Below are 21,351 nucleotides of genomic sequence, written 5' to 3'. Positions count from 1 at the left end.
ATGGTCTTAGAGACCTTTTCCAACTAAAACCGATCTGTGATTCCCTGATTGTCTCCCTTCCTCTGCAATCTGGTTTTGGGTTTGATTTATGTTACTCTTCTTTTTCCTCTCCTTTTAGGGAGGGAAGATCCCAATCCGATGGACAGCACCCGAAGCTATTGCCTTCCGCAAGTTCACCTCAGCCAGCGACGTCTGGAGCTATGGCATTGTGATGTGGGAGGTGATGTCCTACGGAGAGAGGCCCTACTGGGAGATGACAAACCAAGATGTAAGCATGTTAGGGGAGCTGTTGCCTGAGGGGACTTGGGAACACTTGGAGAATTTCTGCAGCCAGGGAGGCTTTTGATGCTGGCTCCTATAAACCTCACTGTAGGTGACCTCAAGACCAGCGGGTTAGATGATTGGACCCTTCGGTGGGTTGGAAACTGGCTCAACAACAGAGCTCAGAGGGTTGTGTGTAGAGTCCAGTTGAAGGCCTGTGGCCAACATTGTTCCCCAGGGACCAGTGCTGAGCCCAGTTTTGTTCAGTATCTTCATCAATAACCTGGATGAGGGCATTGAGTGGACTCTCAGCAAGTTCACTGATGGTACCAAACTGGGTTTGGTGGCTAACACCCTGTCAGGCTGTCCTGCCCTCCAGTGAGACCTGGACAGGCTGGAGAGCTGGGTGAAGGAGAACCTCATGAGGTTCAACAACGACAAGTGCAGAGTCCTGCAGCTGGGAAGGAACAACAGCAGGCATCAGTACAGGTTAGGGGTTGTCCTGCTGGAAAGCAGCTCCATGGAGAAGGACCTTAGAGTCCTGGTGGACAGCAAATTCTCTATGGGACAGCAATGTGCCCTTGTGGCCAAGAGGGCCAATGGCATCCTGGGGTACATCAAGAAAAGCGTCCAACAGGTCTAGGGAGGTTATCCTCTCGCTATACTTTGCCCTGGTGAGGCCACACCTGAAATACTGTGTCCAGTTCTGGGCTCCCCAGTTCAAAAGAGATAGGGATCTGTTGGAGAGAGTCAAATGGACAGCTACAAGGATGCTGAAGGGACTGGAACATCTGCCTGATGAGGAGAGGCTGAGAGACCTGGGGCTGTTTAGCCTGGAGAAGGCTGAGAAGAGATCTTATCATGTCTATAAATATCTGAGTGGTGAGTGGCAACAAGAAGGCCAGGCTCTTTTCAGTGGTGTCCAGTGATAGGACAAAGAACAACAGGTACAAGCTGGAGCACAGGAGGATCCACCTCAACATGAGGGGAAACGTCTTTGGTGTGAGGGTGCTGGAGCCCTGGAACAGGCTGCACAGAGAGGTTGTGGAGTCTCCTTCTCTGGAGAAACCCACAAAACCCACCTTGATGTGTTCCTGTGTGACATGTCCTGGGTGATCCTACTCTGGCAGGGACTCAATGACCTCTGGAGGTCCCTTCCAACACCTAACATTCTGTGATTCTGTGAGGCAGGGATGGGGCAAGGCAGGGGGAGCCACTGTAGAAAACATGACTTTGTCTCCCCCATGCCAGGCACAAACAATCCTCCTATTTGCTGCTCTGGTGTTTGCAGCAGCAGCCCAGAACAGGTTGTGCACAGGGGGAAATGTGTCTGCATGGAGGCAAGCTGCTTCCCTCTTTCCCAGGCTGCTGGAGCTTCACTAATGTTGTTAGAGCTGGAGCCTGTTCCTCCTCTGCTTAATGACCAAGGGCTGCCAGGGAATAGATGCTGATCAGCTGGCAGCATTTCAATTGCATGTTCAAACCCCTGCAGAAACTCAGGGGAGCAATGGCAGGGGCTTTGTTCTCCCTGCACAAAAGCTGGGTGGTTTGATCTAGTGACAGCAGTCCAGAGAGCTGCCTCTTGGTTGCTCTTCATTGCTGACCTCAGGAGCATCATTTTGCTCCTGCCGTGAGCATCTTGTAAGCCTGTGCCAAGGCGAGCTCTCACACTTTGTTTGTACAGCACCCTTTGAGTTGTGTCCCCTTGCTCCTGGGCACCAGTGTTTGCCTGAGTCCCCCACCCCAAGGCCATCCTTTGTAGCACAGATGCCTGAAGGGACAGTCTCCGTCCTGACCTCAGCTTTGAGGCCAGAAGGAGTTAGGATCTCTTGCCCAGAGTGAGACTCTGAAATAGGCTGCCCAGGGAGGTTGTGGCTGCCTCCTTCCTGGAGGTGTTCAAGGCCAGGATGGATGAGGCCTTGGGCAACCAAGTCTAGTTGAGAGGAGTCCCTGCCCATGGCAGGGTGGTTGGACAAGATGATCTCTGAGGGTCCCTTTCAACCCAATGCAATCTGTAACTCCATGAGTCTCTGAGGTCCCTTCCAACCTAAGCCATTCTATGATTCTATGGTTACCTAACTTTCCCAAGGCTGGTGCTAAACCATGGTCCTCAGCACCACATCTCTGCCTCTCTGAAACACCTCCAGGGACGGGGATTCAACCGCCTCCCTGGGCAGCCTGCTCCTGTCTTTAAGAACCCTTTCAGTGAAAGCTTTTTTGCTCCTCTTATTGCCAGACCCCAGAAGGCACCTTCAGAGGGTGTTTCAGCCCCCCAGCTCGTCAGAATGTTATGATACCATTTACCTTGGATGGCCAGAACGAAGAACATCCTGTAAATTGAGTTAACACTATTGATTGTGATGTTACTGCCAGGAATATCAAACATCCATAACCCCACTGCAGATGGAGTTCAGATATTCTGAGCTGGTGCCAGATGGTCTGCTCCTCGTCTTGCTCCTATTTTCTTGCTTCTACAGCTGGAGGATGATCCATTGTTGTTATAAATACAGACGTGGACATGGCAAATGTTGTTCTCCTGGCTGTGCCACACTGGGGCTTTTTCTTGCTTTGTTGTTTGGGGTTTTCTTGTTGTTATTTGTTTGCTTATTTTCTCATAGGACAGCTGCAAATTTGATCTGAAATTCATGATGTGAACAACAGAAATTGGAGGTAGCATAGCCTGGTGGGGCTGGGTTTTTTATGCTGAGAGCAAAAATCCAGGCTGTACCTTGCAAGCACAGGTTAGGTGGAGAGAAGTGCAAGTGCTCCACCAACAGATGAGATCTCACATGGGTTCCAAAGGACTGCAGGTCTTGTGGGACAGATCTTCAGATATGCTTGCTGCCCTTAGAGAGGATTACAAAGCCTTGCCTAGCCTCTTCTCTACCCCATACATCTTTAGGGAGTTTGAGGTTCCTGCTACTGCTGAGAAGTGGGCCAGTGCCAACCTCGTGAAGTTCAACAAAGCCAAGTGCAAAACAATGAATCTGGGTTGGGGCAATCCCAAGCACAGATCCAAGCAGGGTGGAGAATAGATAGAAAGTAGTGCTGAGGAGAAGGACCTGGAGCTGCTGGGTGATGAGAAGCCCAACATAAGTCAGCAGTGTGCACCACCAGCCCAGAAAACAACCATGTCCTGGGATGTATCCAAAGCAGCATGGGCAGCAGGTGGAGGGAGGGGATTCGGCCCCTCTACCCCACTGTGCTGAGGCCCCACCTGCAGTGCTGTGTCCAGCCCAACACAAGAGGGACATGTTGGAACAGGTCCAGGGGAGGCCAGAAAGATGATCAGAGGCTGGAGAAACCCTCCTGTGGGGACAGGCTGAGAGAGTTGGGGCTGTTCAGCCTGGAGAAGAGAAGGCTCTGAGACATTAGAGCAGCCCTTCAGTACCTGAAGGGGGCTACAGGAGAGCTGGGGAGGAACTTTTGACAAAGGCATGGAATGACAGGATGAGGGGTGATGGCTTCAAACTGGAAGAAGCTATGTTTAGATTGGACATCTTGCCCCTGAGGGTGGTGAGGCACTTGAACAGGTTGCCCAGAGACATGGAGGTCCTGAAAGTGTTCAAGGTCAGGTTGGAAGGACCCTTGAGCAGCTTGGTCTTGTAGGAGGTGTCCCTGCCTATGGGAGGGAAGTTGGAACTAGATGATCTTTAAGGTCTCTCTCAACACAAACCATTCTGTTTCCTGGGAGTCTTGCACTTGGCAAAAAGTGGGTGACAATCTGAAAGGGACCTGTGTAGCCCTGCATTTTGGAGCCTTCTGAAATGCAGCTCCAGGCTGACGTAGTTCTTCCTTTACTGCTCATCTAGGAACTAAAGATCTAGAAAACCACTTCTGTGTTGGCCACAGACACTGCTCAGAATGAAAGGCATCTGAGCAGATCCTTGGGACTCCCAAGAGTGAAATGCTGTGGTTTTCCACAAAGCAAATAACTGCTTCCAGCTCCTTTTGGTCAAGGAGTCTTGGGAGTGGAGTGTGTGAAGATGTGCTGCTGAGAGTCTCTTGGCACAGGCACATCCCCATGTGGCTTGAAACTCAAGCTACCTTCTCCTGGAAAATGTAATGGTTCAAAATGGCAGCTGCTGGGCTTGGTGCCTTGCTGTAAATCTGCCTCAGACAAGTTGCTCCCTTCAATTCTGCCCCTGTTTATTAATTTCTGCATTTCAAGAGCTCCATGGTGAAGGACTTTGGAGTCCTGGTGAACAAGAATTTATCCATGGCTTGGCCATCTGCCATCCTGGCCAAGAGGTCCAATGGCATCCTGGTGTGTATCAAGAGATGTGTGTTCAGCAGGTCTAGGGAGGTTCTCTTTCTCCTATACTCTGCCCTGGTGAGGCACACCTAGAGCATTGTGTCCAGTTCTGGGATGCCCAGTCCCACAGGGACAGGGAAATATTGGAAAGAGTCCAGTGGAGGCTACGAGGATGCTGAAAGGACTGGAACATCTGTGTGGTGAGGAAAGGCTGAGAGACCTGGGGCTGATTAGCCTGGAGAAGAGAAGGCTGAGAGGGGATCTGATCAATGTTTACAAATGTCTGAAGGGTGGGTGCCAAGAAGGGGCCAGGCTCTTTTCAGTAGTGTCCTGTGATAGGACAATGGGCAAAGGGCTGAAACTGGAACCCAGGAGGTTCCACCTTAATATCAGGAGAAACTTCTTTACAGTGCGGGTGCTGGAACCCTGAAGCAGGCTGCCCAGGGAGGTTGTGGAGTCTCCTTCACTGGAGACTTTCAAGACTGGATGCATCCCTGTGTGACCTGCCCTGCAGGGGTGATCCTGCTCTGGAAGGGGTGTTGGACTGGATGGTCTGTGGTGGTCCCTTCCAACCACTAGCATTCCATGATTCTAAGAGGGCAGGCAGCATGTCAGCATACCATTCATTTTGGATATAGACCCATGGATGGTTTTGATTTGGAAGCAGTGCCAAAACCTGCCTTGGTTTTAATTTCCATCTTCTTGGGCTGATGTTTCCAATTCCTGGCAGAAATGTGGCCACGCTAAGGAGCGCCAGGCCCCAGACAGTACTGAATGATATATGAGCTGGTTCCTCTGCTTCTGCCTTGAAGCAATCCATCAATTAGTGCTCAGAGGCCCCTCTGAAATGCAGGCAGGCTTTGATTACTATAATACAAATTTGTGGTCTAGCACACGCCTTTTCATTTAAAAAGAAGCCAACTTCTGAATAAACAAAACTAGTGAGCTGAAAGAAGATACCAGAAAACCCTGTAGGCCACTTTCTGTGGGCTGAGGAGTTTCCTTCTCTCTATATTCACTTAAACATAAGGAAAACTGCCATGCTGTGAGGGAGCCAGAGCCCTGGAGCAGGCTGCCCAGAGAGGCTGTGGAGTTTTTTTTTCCTGGAGACTTTCAAAACCCACCTGGATGCATTCCTGGGCAACCTGATCTAGGTGTCTTTGCTTTAGCAGGGGGATTGGATCTCCAGAGGTCCCTTCCAACCCTTGCCATTCTGTGACAACTTACAGACCTCAGCTGAGCTTTAAGTGCAAGCTCATTGCAGCAGTGCCTTGGCTGGCCAGAATCATTTTGCAGTGACCAAAAATTTATGTATTCAATCCATCCTCACCCTTTACTCTGCCCTGGTGAGACCACATCTGGAGTATTGTGTCCAGTTCTGGACTCCCCAGTTCAAGAAGGACAGGGACCTGCTGGAGAGGGTATGGAAAAGGTCAACAAAGATGCTGAGAGGACAGGAACATCTCTCTGATGAGGAAAGACTGAGAGAATTTGGGCTTTTGAGTCTGGAGAAGAACAGCCTGAGGGGGGATCTTATCAACGCTGATCAGTACTTCAAGGGTGGGTGTCAGGAGGGTGGGACCAAGCTTTGTTCAGTGGTGCCCAGTGACAGAACAAGGGGTAATGGGCACTAACTTGAATATAAGAAGTTCCATCTAAAGATGAGGAGGAGCTTCTTTAATTTAAGGGTGGTGGAGCCCTGGAGCAGGCTGCCCAGAGAGGTGGTGGAGTTTCTATCTCTGGAGACATTCAAAACCCACCAGGATGTATTCCTGTATGACCTTCTTTAGGTGACCCTGCCTTGGCAGCAGGGGCTTAGACTTGATGATCTTCAAAGGTCCCTTCCAACCCTCACCATTTTGTGATAACCTACAGACCTCAGCTGAGCTTTGATTAGGTGCATGCTGGTAGTCTTGTCCCCTGTGGTTGCAGCAGTGCCTTGGCTGGCTGGAGTCATTTTGCAGCACTGAAACTTCACGTATTCCACCCATCCTGTAGAAACTACAAAAGACAGTGGGGCTCGACTTGCTTTGCCGCCTGCGTGCTGAGCTGGGGGGGTGGTGGGATCTCCTTGCTGGTCACACAGCTCTCTGTTGAAGCCAGTTTGCATTTGGAAGACAAGCTGAGAGGAATGCATCAGAATGGTGTTTTGTGTCCTGTAGGTGATTAAAGCTGTGGAGGAAGGCTACCGCCTGCCGAGTCCCATGGACTGCCCTGCTGCTCTCTACCAGCTGATGCTCGACTGCTGGCAGAAGGACCGCAACAGCCGGCCCAAGTTCGACGACATCGTCAGCATGCTGGACAAGCTCATCCGGAACCCCAGCAGCCTGAAGACCTTGGTGAATGCGTCCAGCAGGTACGCACTGGGGCCACAGACAGCTCTCCAAGTCAGATTGGTGTCTGAGTAACCCAGCCCTGAGGGCCAGTGACTGCTTGTTATTTAGCCCATGCACCTCTGGGGGTGGATGTTCCTCCAGCTTTGTTATGTCACGGAACCAGAGAATCGTGGAATTGTGGGGGCTGGAAAAGCCCTCTAAGATCATCCAGTCCAACCATCAACCCAACACCACCATGGCCATTAAACCATGTCCCAAAGTGCCGTATCCACACCTTTCTTGAGCACCTCCAGAGGTGGTGACTCCCTGGGCAGCCTGTTTCAATGCCTGACCACTCTTGCAGCAAAGAAATTTTCCCTAATCTCCAACCTAAACCTCCCCTGGCACAATTTCAGGCCATTTCCTCTCCTTCTATAACCCGATACTGATACTAGGGAGAAGAGACCAACCCCCATGTCACTCCAACCTCCTTTCAGGCAGTTGTGGAGAGCAATGAGGTCTTCCCTCAGCCTCCTCCTCTCCATACTAAATACCCCCAGGTCTCTCAGCTGCTGCTCACCAGACCTGTTCTCCAGACCCTTCCCCAGCTTCCTTGCCCTTCTCTGGAGCTTCTCCAGCCCCTCAATGTCCTTCCCGGAGTGAGGGGCCCAAAACTGAACCCAGGACTCAAGGTGTGGCCTCACTAGTGCCAAGTACAGGGGCTTTATTATTTTAGTGAGTTCTAGTGTTGGGGTCACTCAGTCTCTGTAAGATCATGAATGACAGAAGAATATAAATCATCAGTGCTCCACTGATGGCAGTGGAGGACAGGCTGAGGGATGAACTTTGGAGGTCCCTTCCAACTCAAACCATTCTATGATTCTATATTCCACAACTAACACAGAAAGAGGTGCTTTAGAGGAGGTTATTCTCAGAGGAGTCAAAGCAAGGCACTTTGTTTTCCTTGGACAGGATTGAGAGGAATGTAAGTTGAAGTTAGACTGGTGCTGTGGACCAAAGCAGAAAGGTACATTTAGACTGGAGATTAGGAAGAAATTCTTTCCAGTGAGGGTGGTGAGACTCTGGAACAGGTTGCCCAGTTTGGTTTGTGGATGCCCCCTCCCTGGCGGTGTTCAAGGCCAGGTTGGATGAGGCCTTGAGCACCCTGGTGTAGTGGGAGGTGCCCCTGCCCATGGTAGGGTGGTTGTAACTGGATGATTTTCAAGATCCCTTCCAACCCAAACCATTCTGTGGTGCTATGATCTCCACACTTTCCAAGTGAGTCTTGCACAGCCTCATGTGAGCCATCTCACCCCATCTTGCAGCAGGACCTCACATCCCTGTGCTGGCCTGTCCTTGTGCAGAAAGATCAGATCTCTGTTGGTTTTCAAATACAAGACAGATCTGACTCCTCAGACTATTTTCTATGCCTCATTTCCCATCTGAAGAACAACAAATGACTTCTATTAGCAATCAGATGTAACGTCAGTCCAGCAAACCTGCAGGAGAAGGTTGATGATAGCAAGAAATATGGGATGGTTCTCTTTTACTTTCATCTCAGAAGAGGCCTTTTCCAGGCTTTTTATCTGGCAGTTTCATGCACTCTTTCAGAGCTGCACAAATTGTATTGGGTTGGAAGGGATTCTCAAAGGTCACCTTGTCCAGTGCCCCTGCAAGCACCTCCAACTAGAAGAGGCCACATTGATCCTGATTTTGAATGTCTCTAGGGAGAGAGCCTCAACCACATCCCTGGGCATCATGTTCCAGTGTTTCACCACCCTCCTGAGGTCCAACCTAAATCTACCCTGCTCCAGTTTCAAACCATTGCCCCTCATCCTATTGCTACAGCCTCTCCCCAGCCTTCCTGTAGGTCCCCCCAGAGCCTTCTTTCTAATTTGGTGAACATCCCCCTGTCTTCATAGCAGAGGTGCTCCAGTCTGCTGCTCATCTTTATGGCCTCCTCTGGACCCACTCCAGCACATCCATGTCTCCTGTGTTGGTGAGCCCAGAGCTGGACACAGCACTGCAGGTTAGGACTCGCCAGAGCAGAACAGAGCAGAGGTGCTCCAGTCTGCTGCTCATCTTTATGGCCTCCTCTGGACCCACTCCAGCACATCCATGTCTCCTGTGTTGGTGAGCCCAGAGCTGGACACAGCACTGCAGGTTAGGACTCACCAGAGCAGAACAGAAGGACAGAATCATCTCTCTCCACCAACTTTTGATGCAGCTTAGGCTGCCATTGGCTTCCAGAGCTGCAAATGCCCATTGCTGGCTCATGTGCAGCTTCTGACCCATCAGCACTGCCAAAGTCCTTCTCTACAGGGCTGCTTGCAGTCTCCTCATCCCCCAGCCTGGATTCTAGAGAAAAGAGAAAAGCAGGCAGCAAACCACTTCTGTGAGCAGCTGAGCACTTTGCTGATGTTTTATTCTACCAACAGGCTCAGGCAATTCAGAGCTGCTGTGGGTGTTTTCCATATGGATGGAGCAGCTGAACTGACAGGCTTTGGGACAGTGTTTCTAGGCATCATGGATTGCCCTGCACAGACCACAGCAATTCTAAAGGAGTCATAATTTGAGTGCAGAGCAGCTGTAAAGGATGGAAGGGTTCTGTCTAATGTGTTCTTTATGGAAATTCTCATTAATGCAAATAAGGGAAAAAGTCACTCTCTACATTACAGCTTCTGCATATCAGTAGGTGCCTCCTGACATCAGTGATGGAAAATCCACTTCTTATTATGATTACTTAGGAGTTTTGAATTCCTCATGTGTATAAAATGTTATGGGAAGCCATTATCTGCTGGGTACTGCAAGTATTCACATTTTATTGGGCCCTTCAGCCTTGCCATTAAATAAACAAATAATCCTAATGTGCTCATAAAACATATGAAGATTCTTAAAGTGCTATAGAATCATAGATTCATTGGATGGTTTGGGTTGGAAGGGACCTTAAAGATCATCTGGTTCCAACCCCCCTGCCATGGGCAGGGACACCTTCCTCTAAACCAGGTTGCCCAAGGCCTCAGCCAACCTGATCTTGAACACCTCCACGGAGGAGGTATCCACAACCTCCCTGGGCAACTGGTTCCAGTGTCTCACCACCCTCACTGGAAAGAATTTCTTCCTAATCTCCAGCCTCAGTCTCCCCTCTTCCAGCTCAAAGCCATTGCCCCTTGTCCTGCCGCTGCGATCCCTTGTCAAGAGTCCCTCCCCAGCTCTCCTGTAGCCCACTTCAGGTACTGGAAGGCTGCTCTAAGGTCCTGCTGGAGCCCTTTCTTCTCCAGGCTGAACAGCCCCAACTCTCCCAGCCTGTCCCCATAGGGGAGGTGGTCCAGCCCTCTGATCACCTTTGTGACCTCCTCTGGACTACTCCAGCAGTTCAAAGCTCTCAGTGCTGTAGGAAGTCTTTCAGATGTGATCCTTACCATCAGAAGCTAATCTAGAAAACAGGGGGGTGGTTAACCTGTGGTAGTAATTTTTATGCAAGGCTTATGTGTGTTGCATGTTGTGATTTACAAAGGAAAGGACAAACTTCTTTTCTTTTCTTGTGCTGACCTTGCACAGGCCCCCTTTGCTCTTTGCACATCATTAGTAGGGTGGTAGACCTGTCTGTGGCTCAAGTTGCTTGTGCCAGGCACTGCAGTGGTGTTTCTGCTGTGCTGAAGGGTTATTATTTCCCTGAGCTGCTGCTTCCGTGCATGGCATCACTGAGCAGGTAGCAATTGAGGCTGCAAGGGCTTGAACCAGGATGTGGGAGCTGGACTCTACCTCTGGTTTCAACGATGGAGTGTTTAGAGCGTTGCTGCTCTCTGCAGGGCTCTCCAGATGCTGCCCACATGGCCAAAAAATAACCAACCAAAAAAAAAAAAGCCAGCAGTGCCCTCATGCAGCCCAGAAGGCAGCTGGGGGCTGGGCTGCAGCAAGAGGAGTGTGGCCAGCAGGGTGAGAGAGGGGATTCTGCCCCTTTACTCTGCTCTGCTGAGACCTCATCTCCAATATTGCATCTAAGACTGCATTCTATGATTCTGTGATTCTATGATAGTATGATTCTATGATTCTGTGATGCATTTCTAGAGTCCCCAGCATAAGAAGGACACAGAGCTGTTGGAGTGAGTACAGGGGAGGCCACAAAGATGATCCAAGGGCTGGAGCACCTTTGCTAAGAGGACAGGCTGAGGAAGCTGGGGTTGTTCTGCCTGGAGAAAAGAAGACTCTGGGGGGACCTTAGAGCTGCCTTCCAAAACCTGAAGGGATCCTCCAGGAAGGCTGCAGAGGGACTTTTCATCAGGGTGTCTAGAGACAGGACAAGGGGGAATGGTTTGCAGCTGAGGGAGAACAGGGTTAGACTGGATCTTAGGAAGAAGTTCTTCAGTACAAGGGTGGTGACACTTAATAGGCTGCCCAGAGAGTTTGTTGGATCCTTCCTCCCTGTGGGTGTTCAAGGGCAGGTTGGATGAGGTCTTGAGCAGTAGAGTCCAGTTGAGAGGTGTCCCTGTCCACGGCAGGGGGGTTGGAGTAGTTGGTCTCTGAGGTCCCTTCCAGCCTGAGCTATGACTCTGTAATTCAATTCTGCTATGAGTCTGTAATTCAAAATCCCCATCCAGTTGGCTCCTGAAGTATTGGCAACAGCCTGACATTGATGGCCTCTGCTGGGAAATGCAATTTGGGCTTTGGACTGTCCTAAGTTAATTAGGAGCTTTAAAGGAGGAGGTGGAAAACAAGGCAGGAGAAGTGAAACCAAAGGCTTTGAAGTAAGACTAACTGGGGAACCTGATGGAAGAGGAGCCTGCTAATGAGAACAGGCAGTAGTCCTCTTCTGCTTGCAGTAAGGATCAGAAATACCAGGAACTAGCTCAAAAGTGAGTGAAGTTACAGGCAAGGTGGTATAGAATCATAGAATGGTAGGGGTTGGAAGGGACCTCAAGAGTTCCTCCAGTCCAGCCTCCCTGCCAAAGCAGGATCACCTAGAGCAGGTCACACAGGAACACATCCAGATAGGTCTTGAAAGTCTCCAGAGTGAGACTCCACAACCTCTCTGGGCAGCCTGCTCCAGGGTTCCAAACCCTCACACCAAAGAAGTTTCTACTCATGTTGAGGTGGAACCTTCTGTGTTGCAACGTGTACCTTTTGTCCCTTGTCTTATCACAGGACACCACTGAAAAGAGCCCCTTCTTGTCTTCCTCAGGTGTTTGTAGACATTGATAACATCCCCTCTCAGCCTTCCCCTCTCCAGACCAAACAGCCCCAGGTCTCTCAGCCTTTCCTCATAGCAGAGATGTTGAAGTTCCCCACCAAGCCTCCTGGGAGGCTTTTAGGCTGCATCAGTCACTGAAAACACAGTGAGAGAATCAGCTCCACCTTCTAAAAGTGTGGGCAACTGAGTCCCTTTGAGTATGACTCGACACCTTCTGTGTCTCTGCTTGCCTTTAGGGTGTCCAATCTGCTGGTAGAGCACAGTCCAGTGGGGAGCAGTGCCTACAGGTCGGTGGGAGAGTGGCTGGAAGCCATCAAAATGGGCCGGTACACGGAGATCTTCATGGAGAACGGATACAGTTCCATGGACGCTGTGGCTCAGGTGACCCTAGAGTGAGTAGTGCCTGGATCATTTTCACCTGGTTGGTTGGAATTGCAGAGTGGAGGAAGACAAACCATGCAAAAAATTCAGAGGGGTGAGGCTGCAGAAGGGGAAACCATGGCCCTGTGTTTGCAGTCAGCAGTTTCTCTTCTTGCTTCTGTATTGATACCAAGAGCAGGCAAGACTAAAACCCAGGGTCGCTGCGTGGGCAGCCAGGACATTGGCTCCTCTCCTTGTAGAAATTCATGCTTGAGTTGGAATAATTGTCAGGCCATCATCTCTCTAAGAGCATTTGATTATTTGGGGTTGCCAACAAGTAAAAGAAACCCTCACCCTACCGCTAAATGTGTTAAGAGCTGGAGTCCCCACTGAGTTATACCAGCTGGACACCAGATCAGCTGGGGTCCCAGTTGATCTGGACACAACCAAGCCCAGTAAGGCCTGGAAGTATCATTCAACATGAACAAAAACCAGCTTAGGTACAGCTGATGGCAGCAGAAGAGCAGCAGCAAACCACAGAGGTCCAGGGGACAGGCTTCCTGGCTGAGTGTCTTCCTTCTGAAGGTGCCCTTGGTTTTTTGCACATGGCTGTGACTGCAGTTGGGGTGACAGTGCTCAGATGACGTGGTAAAGGCCTTGGAGGCTGCTGATCTGCTCTGCTCCACCTTTAATTGCCTTCCTTGCTTGTGTAATTATGGTTGTTCTTCTGCTACTTACTCTGAGTTGCCTCAAGCCTGCCTTTCTAGATGGGTTAGTCTGAGCTTGGTTTACTGCAGGCATTAGAGCAGGTGACGCTTTGGAGAAGGCTGTGGCTCATCCAACCACACACAGATCATCAGTGCACATACAGAACTGGTCCTCAGCATTAGGGATGAAACAAGAGAAATCCCCCCAGAGCTGCAGCATTTCTCCTGCCTGCTTCAGGGCTTGCTCTGGAGCTTATCCTCTGCACCTGCTGCAGGTCAGTGGCATCTCCATGGAGTTCAGTTTTGTGTTACATGCATGGAGGGAGTCCAGGTGTGTTATCTGCTTTCACTCAGGTTTTATTTGCTCCATTCACACCACCAATATCTGTCCCTTACACCTGGACTCATCCAGTCTATCTTCAGACATTAACATGAAAACCATGAGCTAGGGATTCAATCCCCTCCAGCAGCTGTCAAGGTAGTCAGAGTGCATGAATTCCCACCTAGATGCTTTCTTGGGTGCCTGGGACCCTTACATATGATGTCCCAGCCAAGTCCTGCAATGACATGCCATGTTACTTTGGCTTTTGAGGACTCCATGGTTCCTCATCTACTCTGATATGGCAATGCCCAGAAGCACCAGCTTTCAGGGCTTCATTTAGACCAATGATGTGAGACCCCACCTTGAGTATTGTGTCCAGTTCTGGTGTCCCCAGCATAAGGAGGACACAGAGCTGTTGGAGAGAGTCCAGAGGAGGGCCACAAAGATGATCCAAGGGCTGGAGCACCTCTGCTATGGGGACAGGCTGAGGGAGCTGGGATAATTCAGCCTGGAGAAGAGAAGCCTCCAGGGGGACATTAGAGCTGCCTGCCAATACCTGAAGGGATCCTCCAGGAAGGTTGCAGAGGGACTTTTCATCAGGGTGTCTAGAGGCAGGATAAGAGGGAATGGTTTGAAGCTGAGGCAGAGCAGGGTTAGACTGGATCTTAGGAAGAAGTTCTTCAGTAGGAGGGTGGTGAGAGTCTGGAACAGGTTGCCCAGGGAGGTTGTGGATGTCTTGTCCCTGGAGGTGTTCAAGGCCAGGTTGGATGAGGCCTTGAGCAGCAGAGTCCAGTTGAGAGGCGTTCCTGGCCATGGCAGGGGAGTTGAAGTAGATGATTTCTGAGGTCCCTTCCAGCATGAGATGTTCTCTGATTCTATGAATGTAAAGAATTCCTAAAATCTACTAGGAAAAAAAAAATTGGTGGTGCTGTAGGAGGGATTGGCATCATGCTGATGCGACTGGTGGCTGTGGGCACCCATCTTGTGGACCTAGCTGAGGTGGTAGATGTTCAGCATTGGCAGGGGCTCTTTTAATTCCCCCAACTTTGGCACCCACAGGAAAATCCTGCTCACAGCACTCTGCTGCCTTCACTGAATGGCTTCATGTGTTATTGCAGACAAGAGTGGTGTTAGTGAATGGATTTTGGAATGAAAATAGCTTAAAAAAGCTAAAACCAGTGTATATTTGCTGCAAGTCAGGGAATATAGCCCCAGATCTGTCAATGTTTTCCCCAAGTCAGTGAAGATTTGCCCCAGATCAGTGAAGATTTTCCCCAGGTCAGTGAATATATACTTGCCCCAAGCTCTGCCTGCTTTAGCAAACGTCCTGCAGAAAATGTGTGTGTGTGTGTGTGTATTCAGTGATGTCTACCTTTAGCTGTAATTCTTGCAAAGGGATGAATCACCCTGTGAAAAGTGGAGCCTCACCCTCCACCCCCTCTTTCCAACTGGATATCAGACTTGAAGGCAACTTTTCCAGTGGACCAGACCTGCTCTTTAAACTTGTGGACCACCTAGTGACTTTGAGTGTGTCTGGAGCTCTTTCAATCCACTGCAAGAAAAACCATACCAGGACAATACTGCAGAATAGTTAGATCCATGACATGAGTTCCAGTCTGAACCTTGGCTGGACCACTTCCTAACCATGTGGACTTACACACCTTTTGAAAGCTCTGTACTCAGTGAATCTCAGGAGCCCCTGTTGTTTGTTCTTAGATGAAGAGCTCTGAATATTTGTAATACTCTGTGCTGTGTTGCTTTGCATTGTACTCCCTCCCCCCCTCCCTTCTTCTTCTAAAATAAAATATTTATTTATTGTAAGCTGGCACTGGATGCAGAGCAGTTTAAGAGTTCACCTGCTCTGGATGCTTATTCTGAACCTGAAATCTCAGTCCTGAGATTGGAATACTCTGTTTGCTGTTCAACAAGCCAATTCTTAGGGCCAAGTAGGGTGGGAATAATGAATGAGAGCAGGTCAACTCTTAACAAATATTTTTTACCAGGTCTTCATTTTATGCAGAAGTCCCTGGCAAGGGCATTCCTCTCCCTTTGGCATCTTCTGAAGGTCTTTTGAGTTCATTCTTCTTCTTTCCCCTCGTTCAAACTGACAACTAACTAACTCTCTGAGTAGTCCCAGTCTGCATAGGTCATTTGTAGAGTTCCACCACGTGAAGAAGAGTGGTGAAATCTGACCTGGATGGGAGCTGAAATGCACACTATCTGTGGTAGGCTGATGGCTGCCAGCCCTGGAGGTCTTTCAGGACCCTAACCCTTTTGCTTGCATGACTTGTGCGGGTGGGGTCTGCGTCTTATGTGGCAATCCAGTCCGAGTCGACACTGTGTGTGACAAACTGGTCCATGGTGTGTAAGTAGCTCTGTTTGTAAATAAAATGTTTTAAACCTACTTCTTGCAACATGGAGACCCTGAATTCAAGCCTTATGAATGGAGGAGGCTGCAGGGAAGAGGGGGATACCTGGCTGTCCTTGGCACATTGCAGTTGGCTCTCGTGCGAGGCGGCGGTAAGGGAGCAGCATGCTGCAGCTGTGCACAGGATGTCTGGGGGGAGCCCACTCCAATTTTCCCCTTTACTTCCTGGACTTTGTTGTCAGCTTTCATCAGCCTCCTAGCACTGTGGTGGCAAATGACTCACAGTCCTGCCTGCTTCCACCCTGAGCCCTGGGTGAATGAAAGAGAATGGAAAAGGGGAGACTTCTCCCTGAAATGAAAAGCAGAGGGGGTTTACTGCCAGAGGGGGTCAAGTGTTTTGAAGCAGGGAGACAGCACACGGCTGCACATAACTGCATGGCCCAGGGGAGCTCCTGTGCTGCTGCCACAAGCATGCACACAACACCCAGCACTGAGGGAGCAGGTCACTTACACTGCAAGGTGCAGCCTGGATCCTGATCACAGGTGTCTTGCCCTCACCACCCCAGCTCTTAGCTGTGCCTTTTCTTGCAGGAAATTGCAAAAATCAAAGAATCTCAGCATGGTAGGGGTTGGAAGAGACCTCCAGAGATCATCCAGTTCAACACCCCTGCTGAAGCAGGCTCGCCTAGATCAGGTTGCACAGGGATGTGTCCAGCTGGGTTTTGAAAGTCTCCAGTGAAGGAGACTCCACAGCCTCCCTGGGCAGCCTGGTCCAGGGCTCTGGCACCCTCAAAATGAAGAAGTTTTATTCTGAGGTTCAAGTGGAACCTATTGGGTCCAGTTTGTGCCCCTTGTCCTGTCACTGGCCACCACTGGAAAGAGCCTGGACCTATGCTTTTGACCTTCACCCTTTAGATATTGATCATCATTGAGAAGCATTTCTGTCTGATTTCTTTTGCTTTGCAAAGCCCCAGTAGATGGCCACACAGAGCTCCTCTGTGGAGCTAAGCACAGTGACATGACTAGTTGGCTGCAGTGACATGAGCCAGGCAGCTCTGGACTGGAGGTGCAGAACAGTGGTTTAGCAGCCCTTTGGCACAGGGGTTGATTTATTCTGGGGGGGTTTTGTGCTTAAAGGGGCTGGTCTGTACACCTGGTTTGGCTTATGCCCTTCAGTGCTGGATGTGTGGGACCATGCAATGTGCTTCAAGTCACACTTGGAAAATGGGACTTAAACCTCCAGCATTCCATGGGAGGGCTTTGGGAGTTCTTCTTGCTGCCTTTTGCAATGTGCAGGGCAGCTTTGGATTAAAGCTGCGTATTGCATACTAGGTGAGCGTACAGGTGCTGCTGTCTTCTGGTCTGTCTGTGGAGGTGAAAGACCCCCATGGTAGGGTTTTTGTCCCCCTCTTTGGGGAGTCCCTGTGCTTTTGGCTGGCAGCTCCACACTGGAGAAGATTTTATATTAAAAAAGTAGTAATAGACTGGATCCCCTGGCGAGCAGCTAATGGATTGAAACCAGAAACTCCTTTTTCTTCTTGCTCTCTTGTAAATCAATGAGCTGCTCCTCCACGCTATTGAGTTGAGGGAGCTACTCAGAGGCAGAAAAGAGCTGTGCAGTGAGAAGAGGAGTTTTTATTAGCCTGGTGGAGCTGTGTGTGATGCCTTTCTCGTGGTTTCAGGCTATTTATTTTTTTTTTGGTGGGCATAACATGTAAGTGTATCAGAAATGATCCATCTGGGCCAAGTCTGTGGTGCTGAGTTTTCCAAAGAGCTCAGCTTGCACTTTTCAATATCTGGAGAAAAGGAAGGGGGATTAAAAAAAACCCAGAGAGTTAAAAAAAGCTGAATTTTCAGAAAGAAAATGCCAGCAGAGCAGCACTCAGCAGGGGGAAGATGGATGTTGGCTCTTCTGAAAATTAGGTCCTGTACTGGGTTGGGGTTCTGGGGTTGTTCTGTGGTTTTCTTTGGCGTGAACTTCCAGCTGTGCTGTGTACATAAAATAAATTGCATGTAACAACAGCAGCACCACATTTGCTGTCATTATTAAGGTGGCTTGCTGAAGTAGTTTCACAAGTCAGTGGAGGCAGAAATGAAAGTGTGTGTCCCCTCCTGAGAAGGTAGCCACCTTCTGCAGCTGCAGTAGCCAGGTAAGGAGCATTGCTGCTGTGTCTGGCTGACCTCCCTTGCTCTGTTCCCCTTCTGTTGTGATTTCCCCTCTGATGAGGTACTTCCCTGAAAAAGGGAGTGATGAGGAAATGAAGGGTTCAGCCTGAGGCAGAAAATCTGCTGCTTTCCAAATCAAAAGGCTGAAAAGGTGACAGTCCTTGGAGGACAACAGGTCTAACTTCTGACTTCCTCTGGCTTACATGTCAACCTATCAATATTGGCTCAGGATTGCTTTTTATTCAGAACAGTGTGGTTTAGGGACAGGGGCAGTTGATTCTATTCACACAGCAGTCTCTGTCCAGAACATGAAGCTGCTGAGAGAGAAGCACCTGCATGAAACCTCATGGAAAATATTACATGAACCTCATTTCATGAGGTTCAATAAGGCAAAGTGCAAAGTTGTTGATATCAATCCAGGCTGGGGGATGGTGAGATTGAGAGCAGCCCTGCAGAGAAGGACTTGGGGGTGCTGGTGAGTGAGAAGCTGGACATGAGCCAGCAATGGGGACTTGCAGCCCAGAATGCAAATGGTAGCCTGGGATGTATCAAAAGCAGTGTGGCCAGCAGATGGAGAGAGGTGATTCTGCCCCTCTGCTCTACTCTGGTAAGACCTCACCTGCAGTGCTGTGTCCAGCTATGGGGCCCCCAGAACAAGAGAGACATGGACTTGGTGGAAAGGGTCCAGAGGAGCCCATAAAGATGATCAGAGGGCTGGAGAACCTCTGCTATGAGGACAGGCTGGGAGAGCTGGTGTTATTTAGCCTGGAAAAGAGAAGGCTTTGGGGAGACCTTAGAGCTACATTTCAATATCTGAAGGGGACCTACAGAAAGGCTGGGGAGGGACTGTTTAGAAGGGCCTGTGGTGATAGGATGAGGGGCAATGGTTAGAAACTGGAGCAGGGGAGACTTAGTTTGGACATCAGGAGGAAGTTCTGCACGATGGGAGTGGTGAAATACTGGAAGAGGCTGCCCAGGGATGTGGTTGAGGCCCCATCCCTGGAGACATTCAAGATCAGACTTGATGTGTCCCTGGTCAGCCTGCTCTAGTTGGGGGTGTCCCTGCAGAGTGCAGGGGGGTTGGACAAGAGGACCTTTGAAGGTCTCTTCCAAACCAAAGCAGTCTGTGAGCCTGTGAAAGTGCTTTGGTGGTCATTGCACCTGTCCACCTCCAGCCCAGTGTGCAGCCCTACTGTGAGCTTAGGCCAGGTTTCCATTGTGTCTTAGATGACGGTTGTGCTCCTGGGTGTTGCTATTGATTGTCAGCCCTTGCATGCACCATCCTCGTTCTGAGAGCTCCAAAAAGCAGCTCTGTGCTTGAGGAGGCCACGTCCTGCTGGCTTGCAGTGGAGACCTTGCTCCTAAAGTCGTGTACACAGGGCAGCAGATTTCCCTTGTGGCAGCCCAGTAGACAGACTCAACACAAATGCCTTTGACTTGGGTAATTCACACCCCCCTGAAAAATAATAACATCAAATGTGGGTTTACAGGAAGATTTGCAAAGACCTAGAGGGAATATTGCCAATTCTTGTTGGCTTGAGGGGGTCATTGGGGTGGTGGCCCATGCTGGAGGTCTTTGCTGTAGAACTCTCTCTAGGAGCTGGCTCTTGAATTGCTCTTTGTGTGCCTTTTGCCTTTGCCTAGTCTGAAAAGGCAGGAAGCATGGATTGACCTCACCCCTCACTTACTCATATCTGAGATCAACCACCAGCCTCTCCCAGGAGAAGAGAACTGTAACACAGCCTTTCTTAGGTGGCTTTTTCTCTTGGAAATAGGACTTATTACACCTAGCAGAGTCCTTGGCCAAAGGTGATGCTGACACTTTGCTGCCCAGCTTGTCTCCTTGGCCAGTGATCTCAGCCAGATCATGTCACCTACCTGAGATGGTGTCAAGCATTAAGAAAAAACCCCACGAAAATATGGGGGAAATTAAATTTCATAGGTTCATGGAATGGCTTAGGTTGGAAGGGACCTCAGGGACCATCTACTCCAACCTCCTCACCCTGGGCAGGGAACACCTCTCAGCTAGACTTTGGCTGCTCAAGGCCTCATCCAACCTGGCCTTAAAGACCTCCAGGGAGGAGGCACCCACAACCTCCCCGGGCAACCTGTTCCAGAGCCTCACCATCCTCGTGCTGAAGAACTTCTTCCTAAGCTCCAGCCTAACCCTGCTCTCCCTCAGCTTCAACCCATTCCCCCTTGTCCTGTCTCTAGACACCCTGATGAGCAGTCCCTCTGCAGCCTTCCTGGGAGCTGCCGGTGGCCAGAGGTAGGCGCTGGCAGCGGCGGCGGCGCCAGCAGCGGTGTGCGCGGTGGCGTCTGCCCGGGCAGGCCCTGGAACCAACGTCTGCTTTCTCCCACAGGGATTTGAGGCGGCTGGGAGTGACACTTGTTGGTCACCAGAAGAAGATAATGAGCAGCCTTCAAGAGATGAAGGTCCAGTTGGTGAATGGGATGGTGCCGTTGTAACTGGGTTTTAAAGTCACTTCCTGGCGTGGGTCGGTCCTGCACTTTGTACACTAGCCCTGAGATTTATTTTGACTAGAAAAAAAAAATAAGAGAAAAAAAAAGAGAAAAAAAGGGAAATGCAGTGCTTTCTACAACTGAAAGAAAGACCTTGGCTTCTGCCTCAGTGTTTCTAAAGCAGTGTTTGACTTCAAAAAGGTTTCCCTTTTTTTTCCTCCTTCTTTGTGTCCTCATTTTCCTGACGTTGATGTAAGATGCATGGAACATGGAAACGAATCTGCTGTCCCGTGAGGTGAACCCATCTCTTAAGCTTCAGCAAGGACAACCAGAAGCCTTCCCACCACGAGCTGGGAGATAGCTGTATCAAGAGGGAGAGAGAGAGAGCTATAAATATGCATAGCACCTTTCCATCCTGAACTGCAGCAGCACACGGTCATGCTTCCAAGGACTGCCTCGAGCAGAGGAGTTTTGTGGCCATCCACCCGCCAGGCTCCAACACAAGCTGCAGTTTACTGGAGTTTCAGCTTGGAGTCAGAGGTGTCTCCAGGAGTGTCTTGAAGAGCAATATTGATTAGAGTATTTCTCCATAGAGATGTTGTTTTGTAAATGTAAAGGAAAGAGGAGGGGGGGTGGGGAGGGGGGGGAGGGATGGAAAATAATAATAAATGCTGTTACACAGCATGAAGTTCCAGAGGCTGGTGTGTAAACATGTTGCTTGCTCCAGGGTGGCAAAGCTAATATAGGGTTGGGGTTTTTTGGTTGGTTGGTTGGTTTTGTTTGGGGTTTTTTGCACACACTCCCCCCTGCCCTGTGTTTGCTTTTCTGGGAGGACATTCATGGTGAAGATGTATATACTGTACAGTTTCCTACACATCAACTATAAGTCCTGGGCTCTTTCCTTGGTTTGGCTTATATATTTCTTTTTCTTTTGGTCCCCTTC

General features: G+C 49.8%; 1 protein-coding gene across 9 annotated transcripts in view; it reads left to right on the top strand.

Annotated features, from left to right (window-relative positions):
• Window positions 1-21,029, top strand: part of EPHA5 (EPH receptor A5) — a 218,403-nt gene extending 197,374 nt beyond the window's left edge. For 7 of the 9 annotated variants that reach the window (XM_054164860.1, XM_054164854.1, XM_054164841.1 and 4 more), the window contains 4 exons: window positions 119-268; window positions 6,679-6,872; window positions 12,259-12,414; window positions 20,309-21,029. In XM_054164860.1, the coding sequence (XP_054020835.1) occupies window positions 119-268; window positions 6,679-6,872; window positions 12,259-12,414; window positions 20,309-20,414 (606 nt within the window). In that variant the 3' untranslated portion in view covers window positions 20,415-21,029. Of the gene's footprint in view, window positions 1-118; window positions 269-6,678; window positions 6,873-12,258; window positions 12,777-20,308 lie in introns of those variants that run through there. The other 2 variants (XM_054164837.1, XM_054164846.1) reach the window with 2 other exon arrangements.
• Window positions 21,030-21,351: the final 322 nt, after the last annotated feature.

The sequence above is a fragment of the Dryobates pubescens genome, chromosome 1 (assembly GCF_014839835.1).
Source record: "Dryobates pubescens isolate bDryPub1 chromosome 1, bDryPub1.pri, whole genome shotgun sequence".
Lineage (NCBI taxonomy): Eukaryota > Metazoa > Chordata > Aves > Piciformes > Picidae > Dryobates > Dryobates pubescens.
The sequence above is the reverse complement of the archived record's forward strand: the minus strand, read 5'-3'. Positions and strand labels throughout refer to the sequence as shown.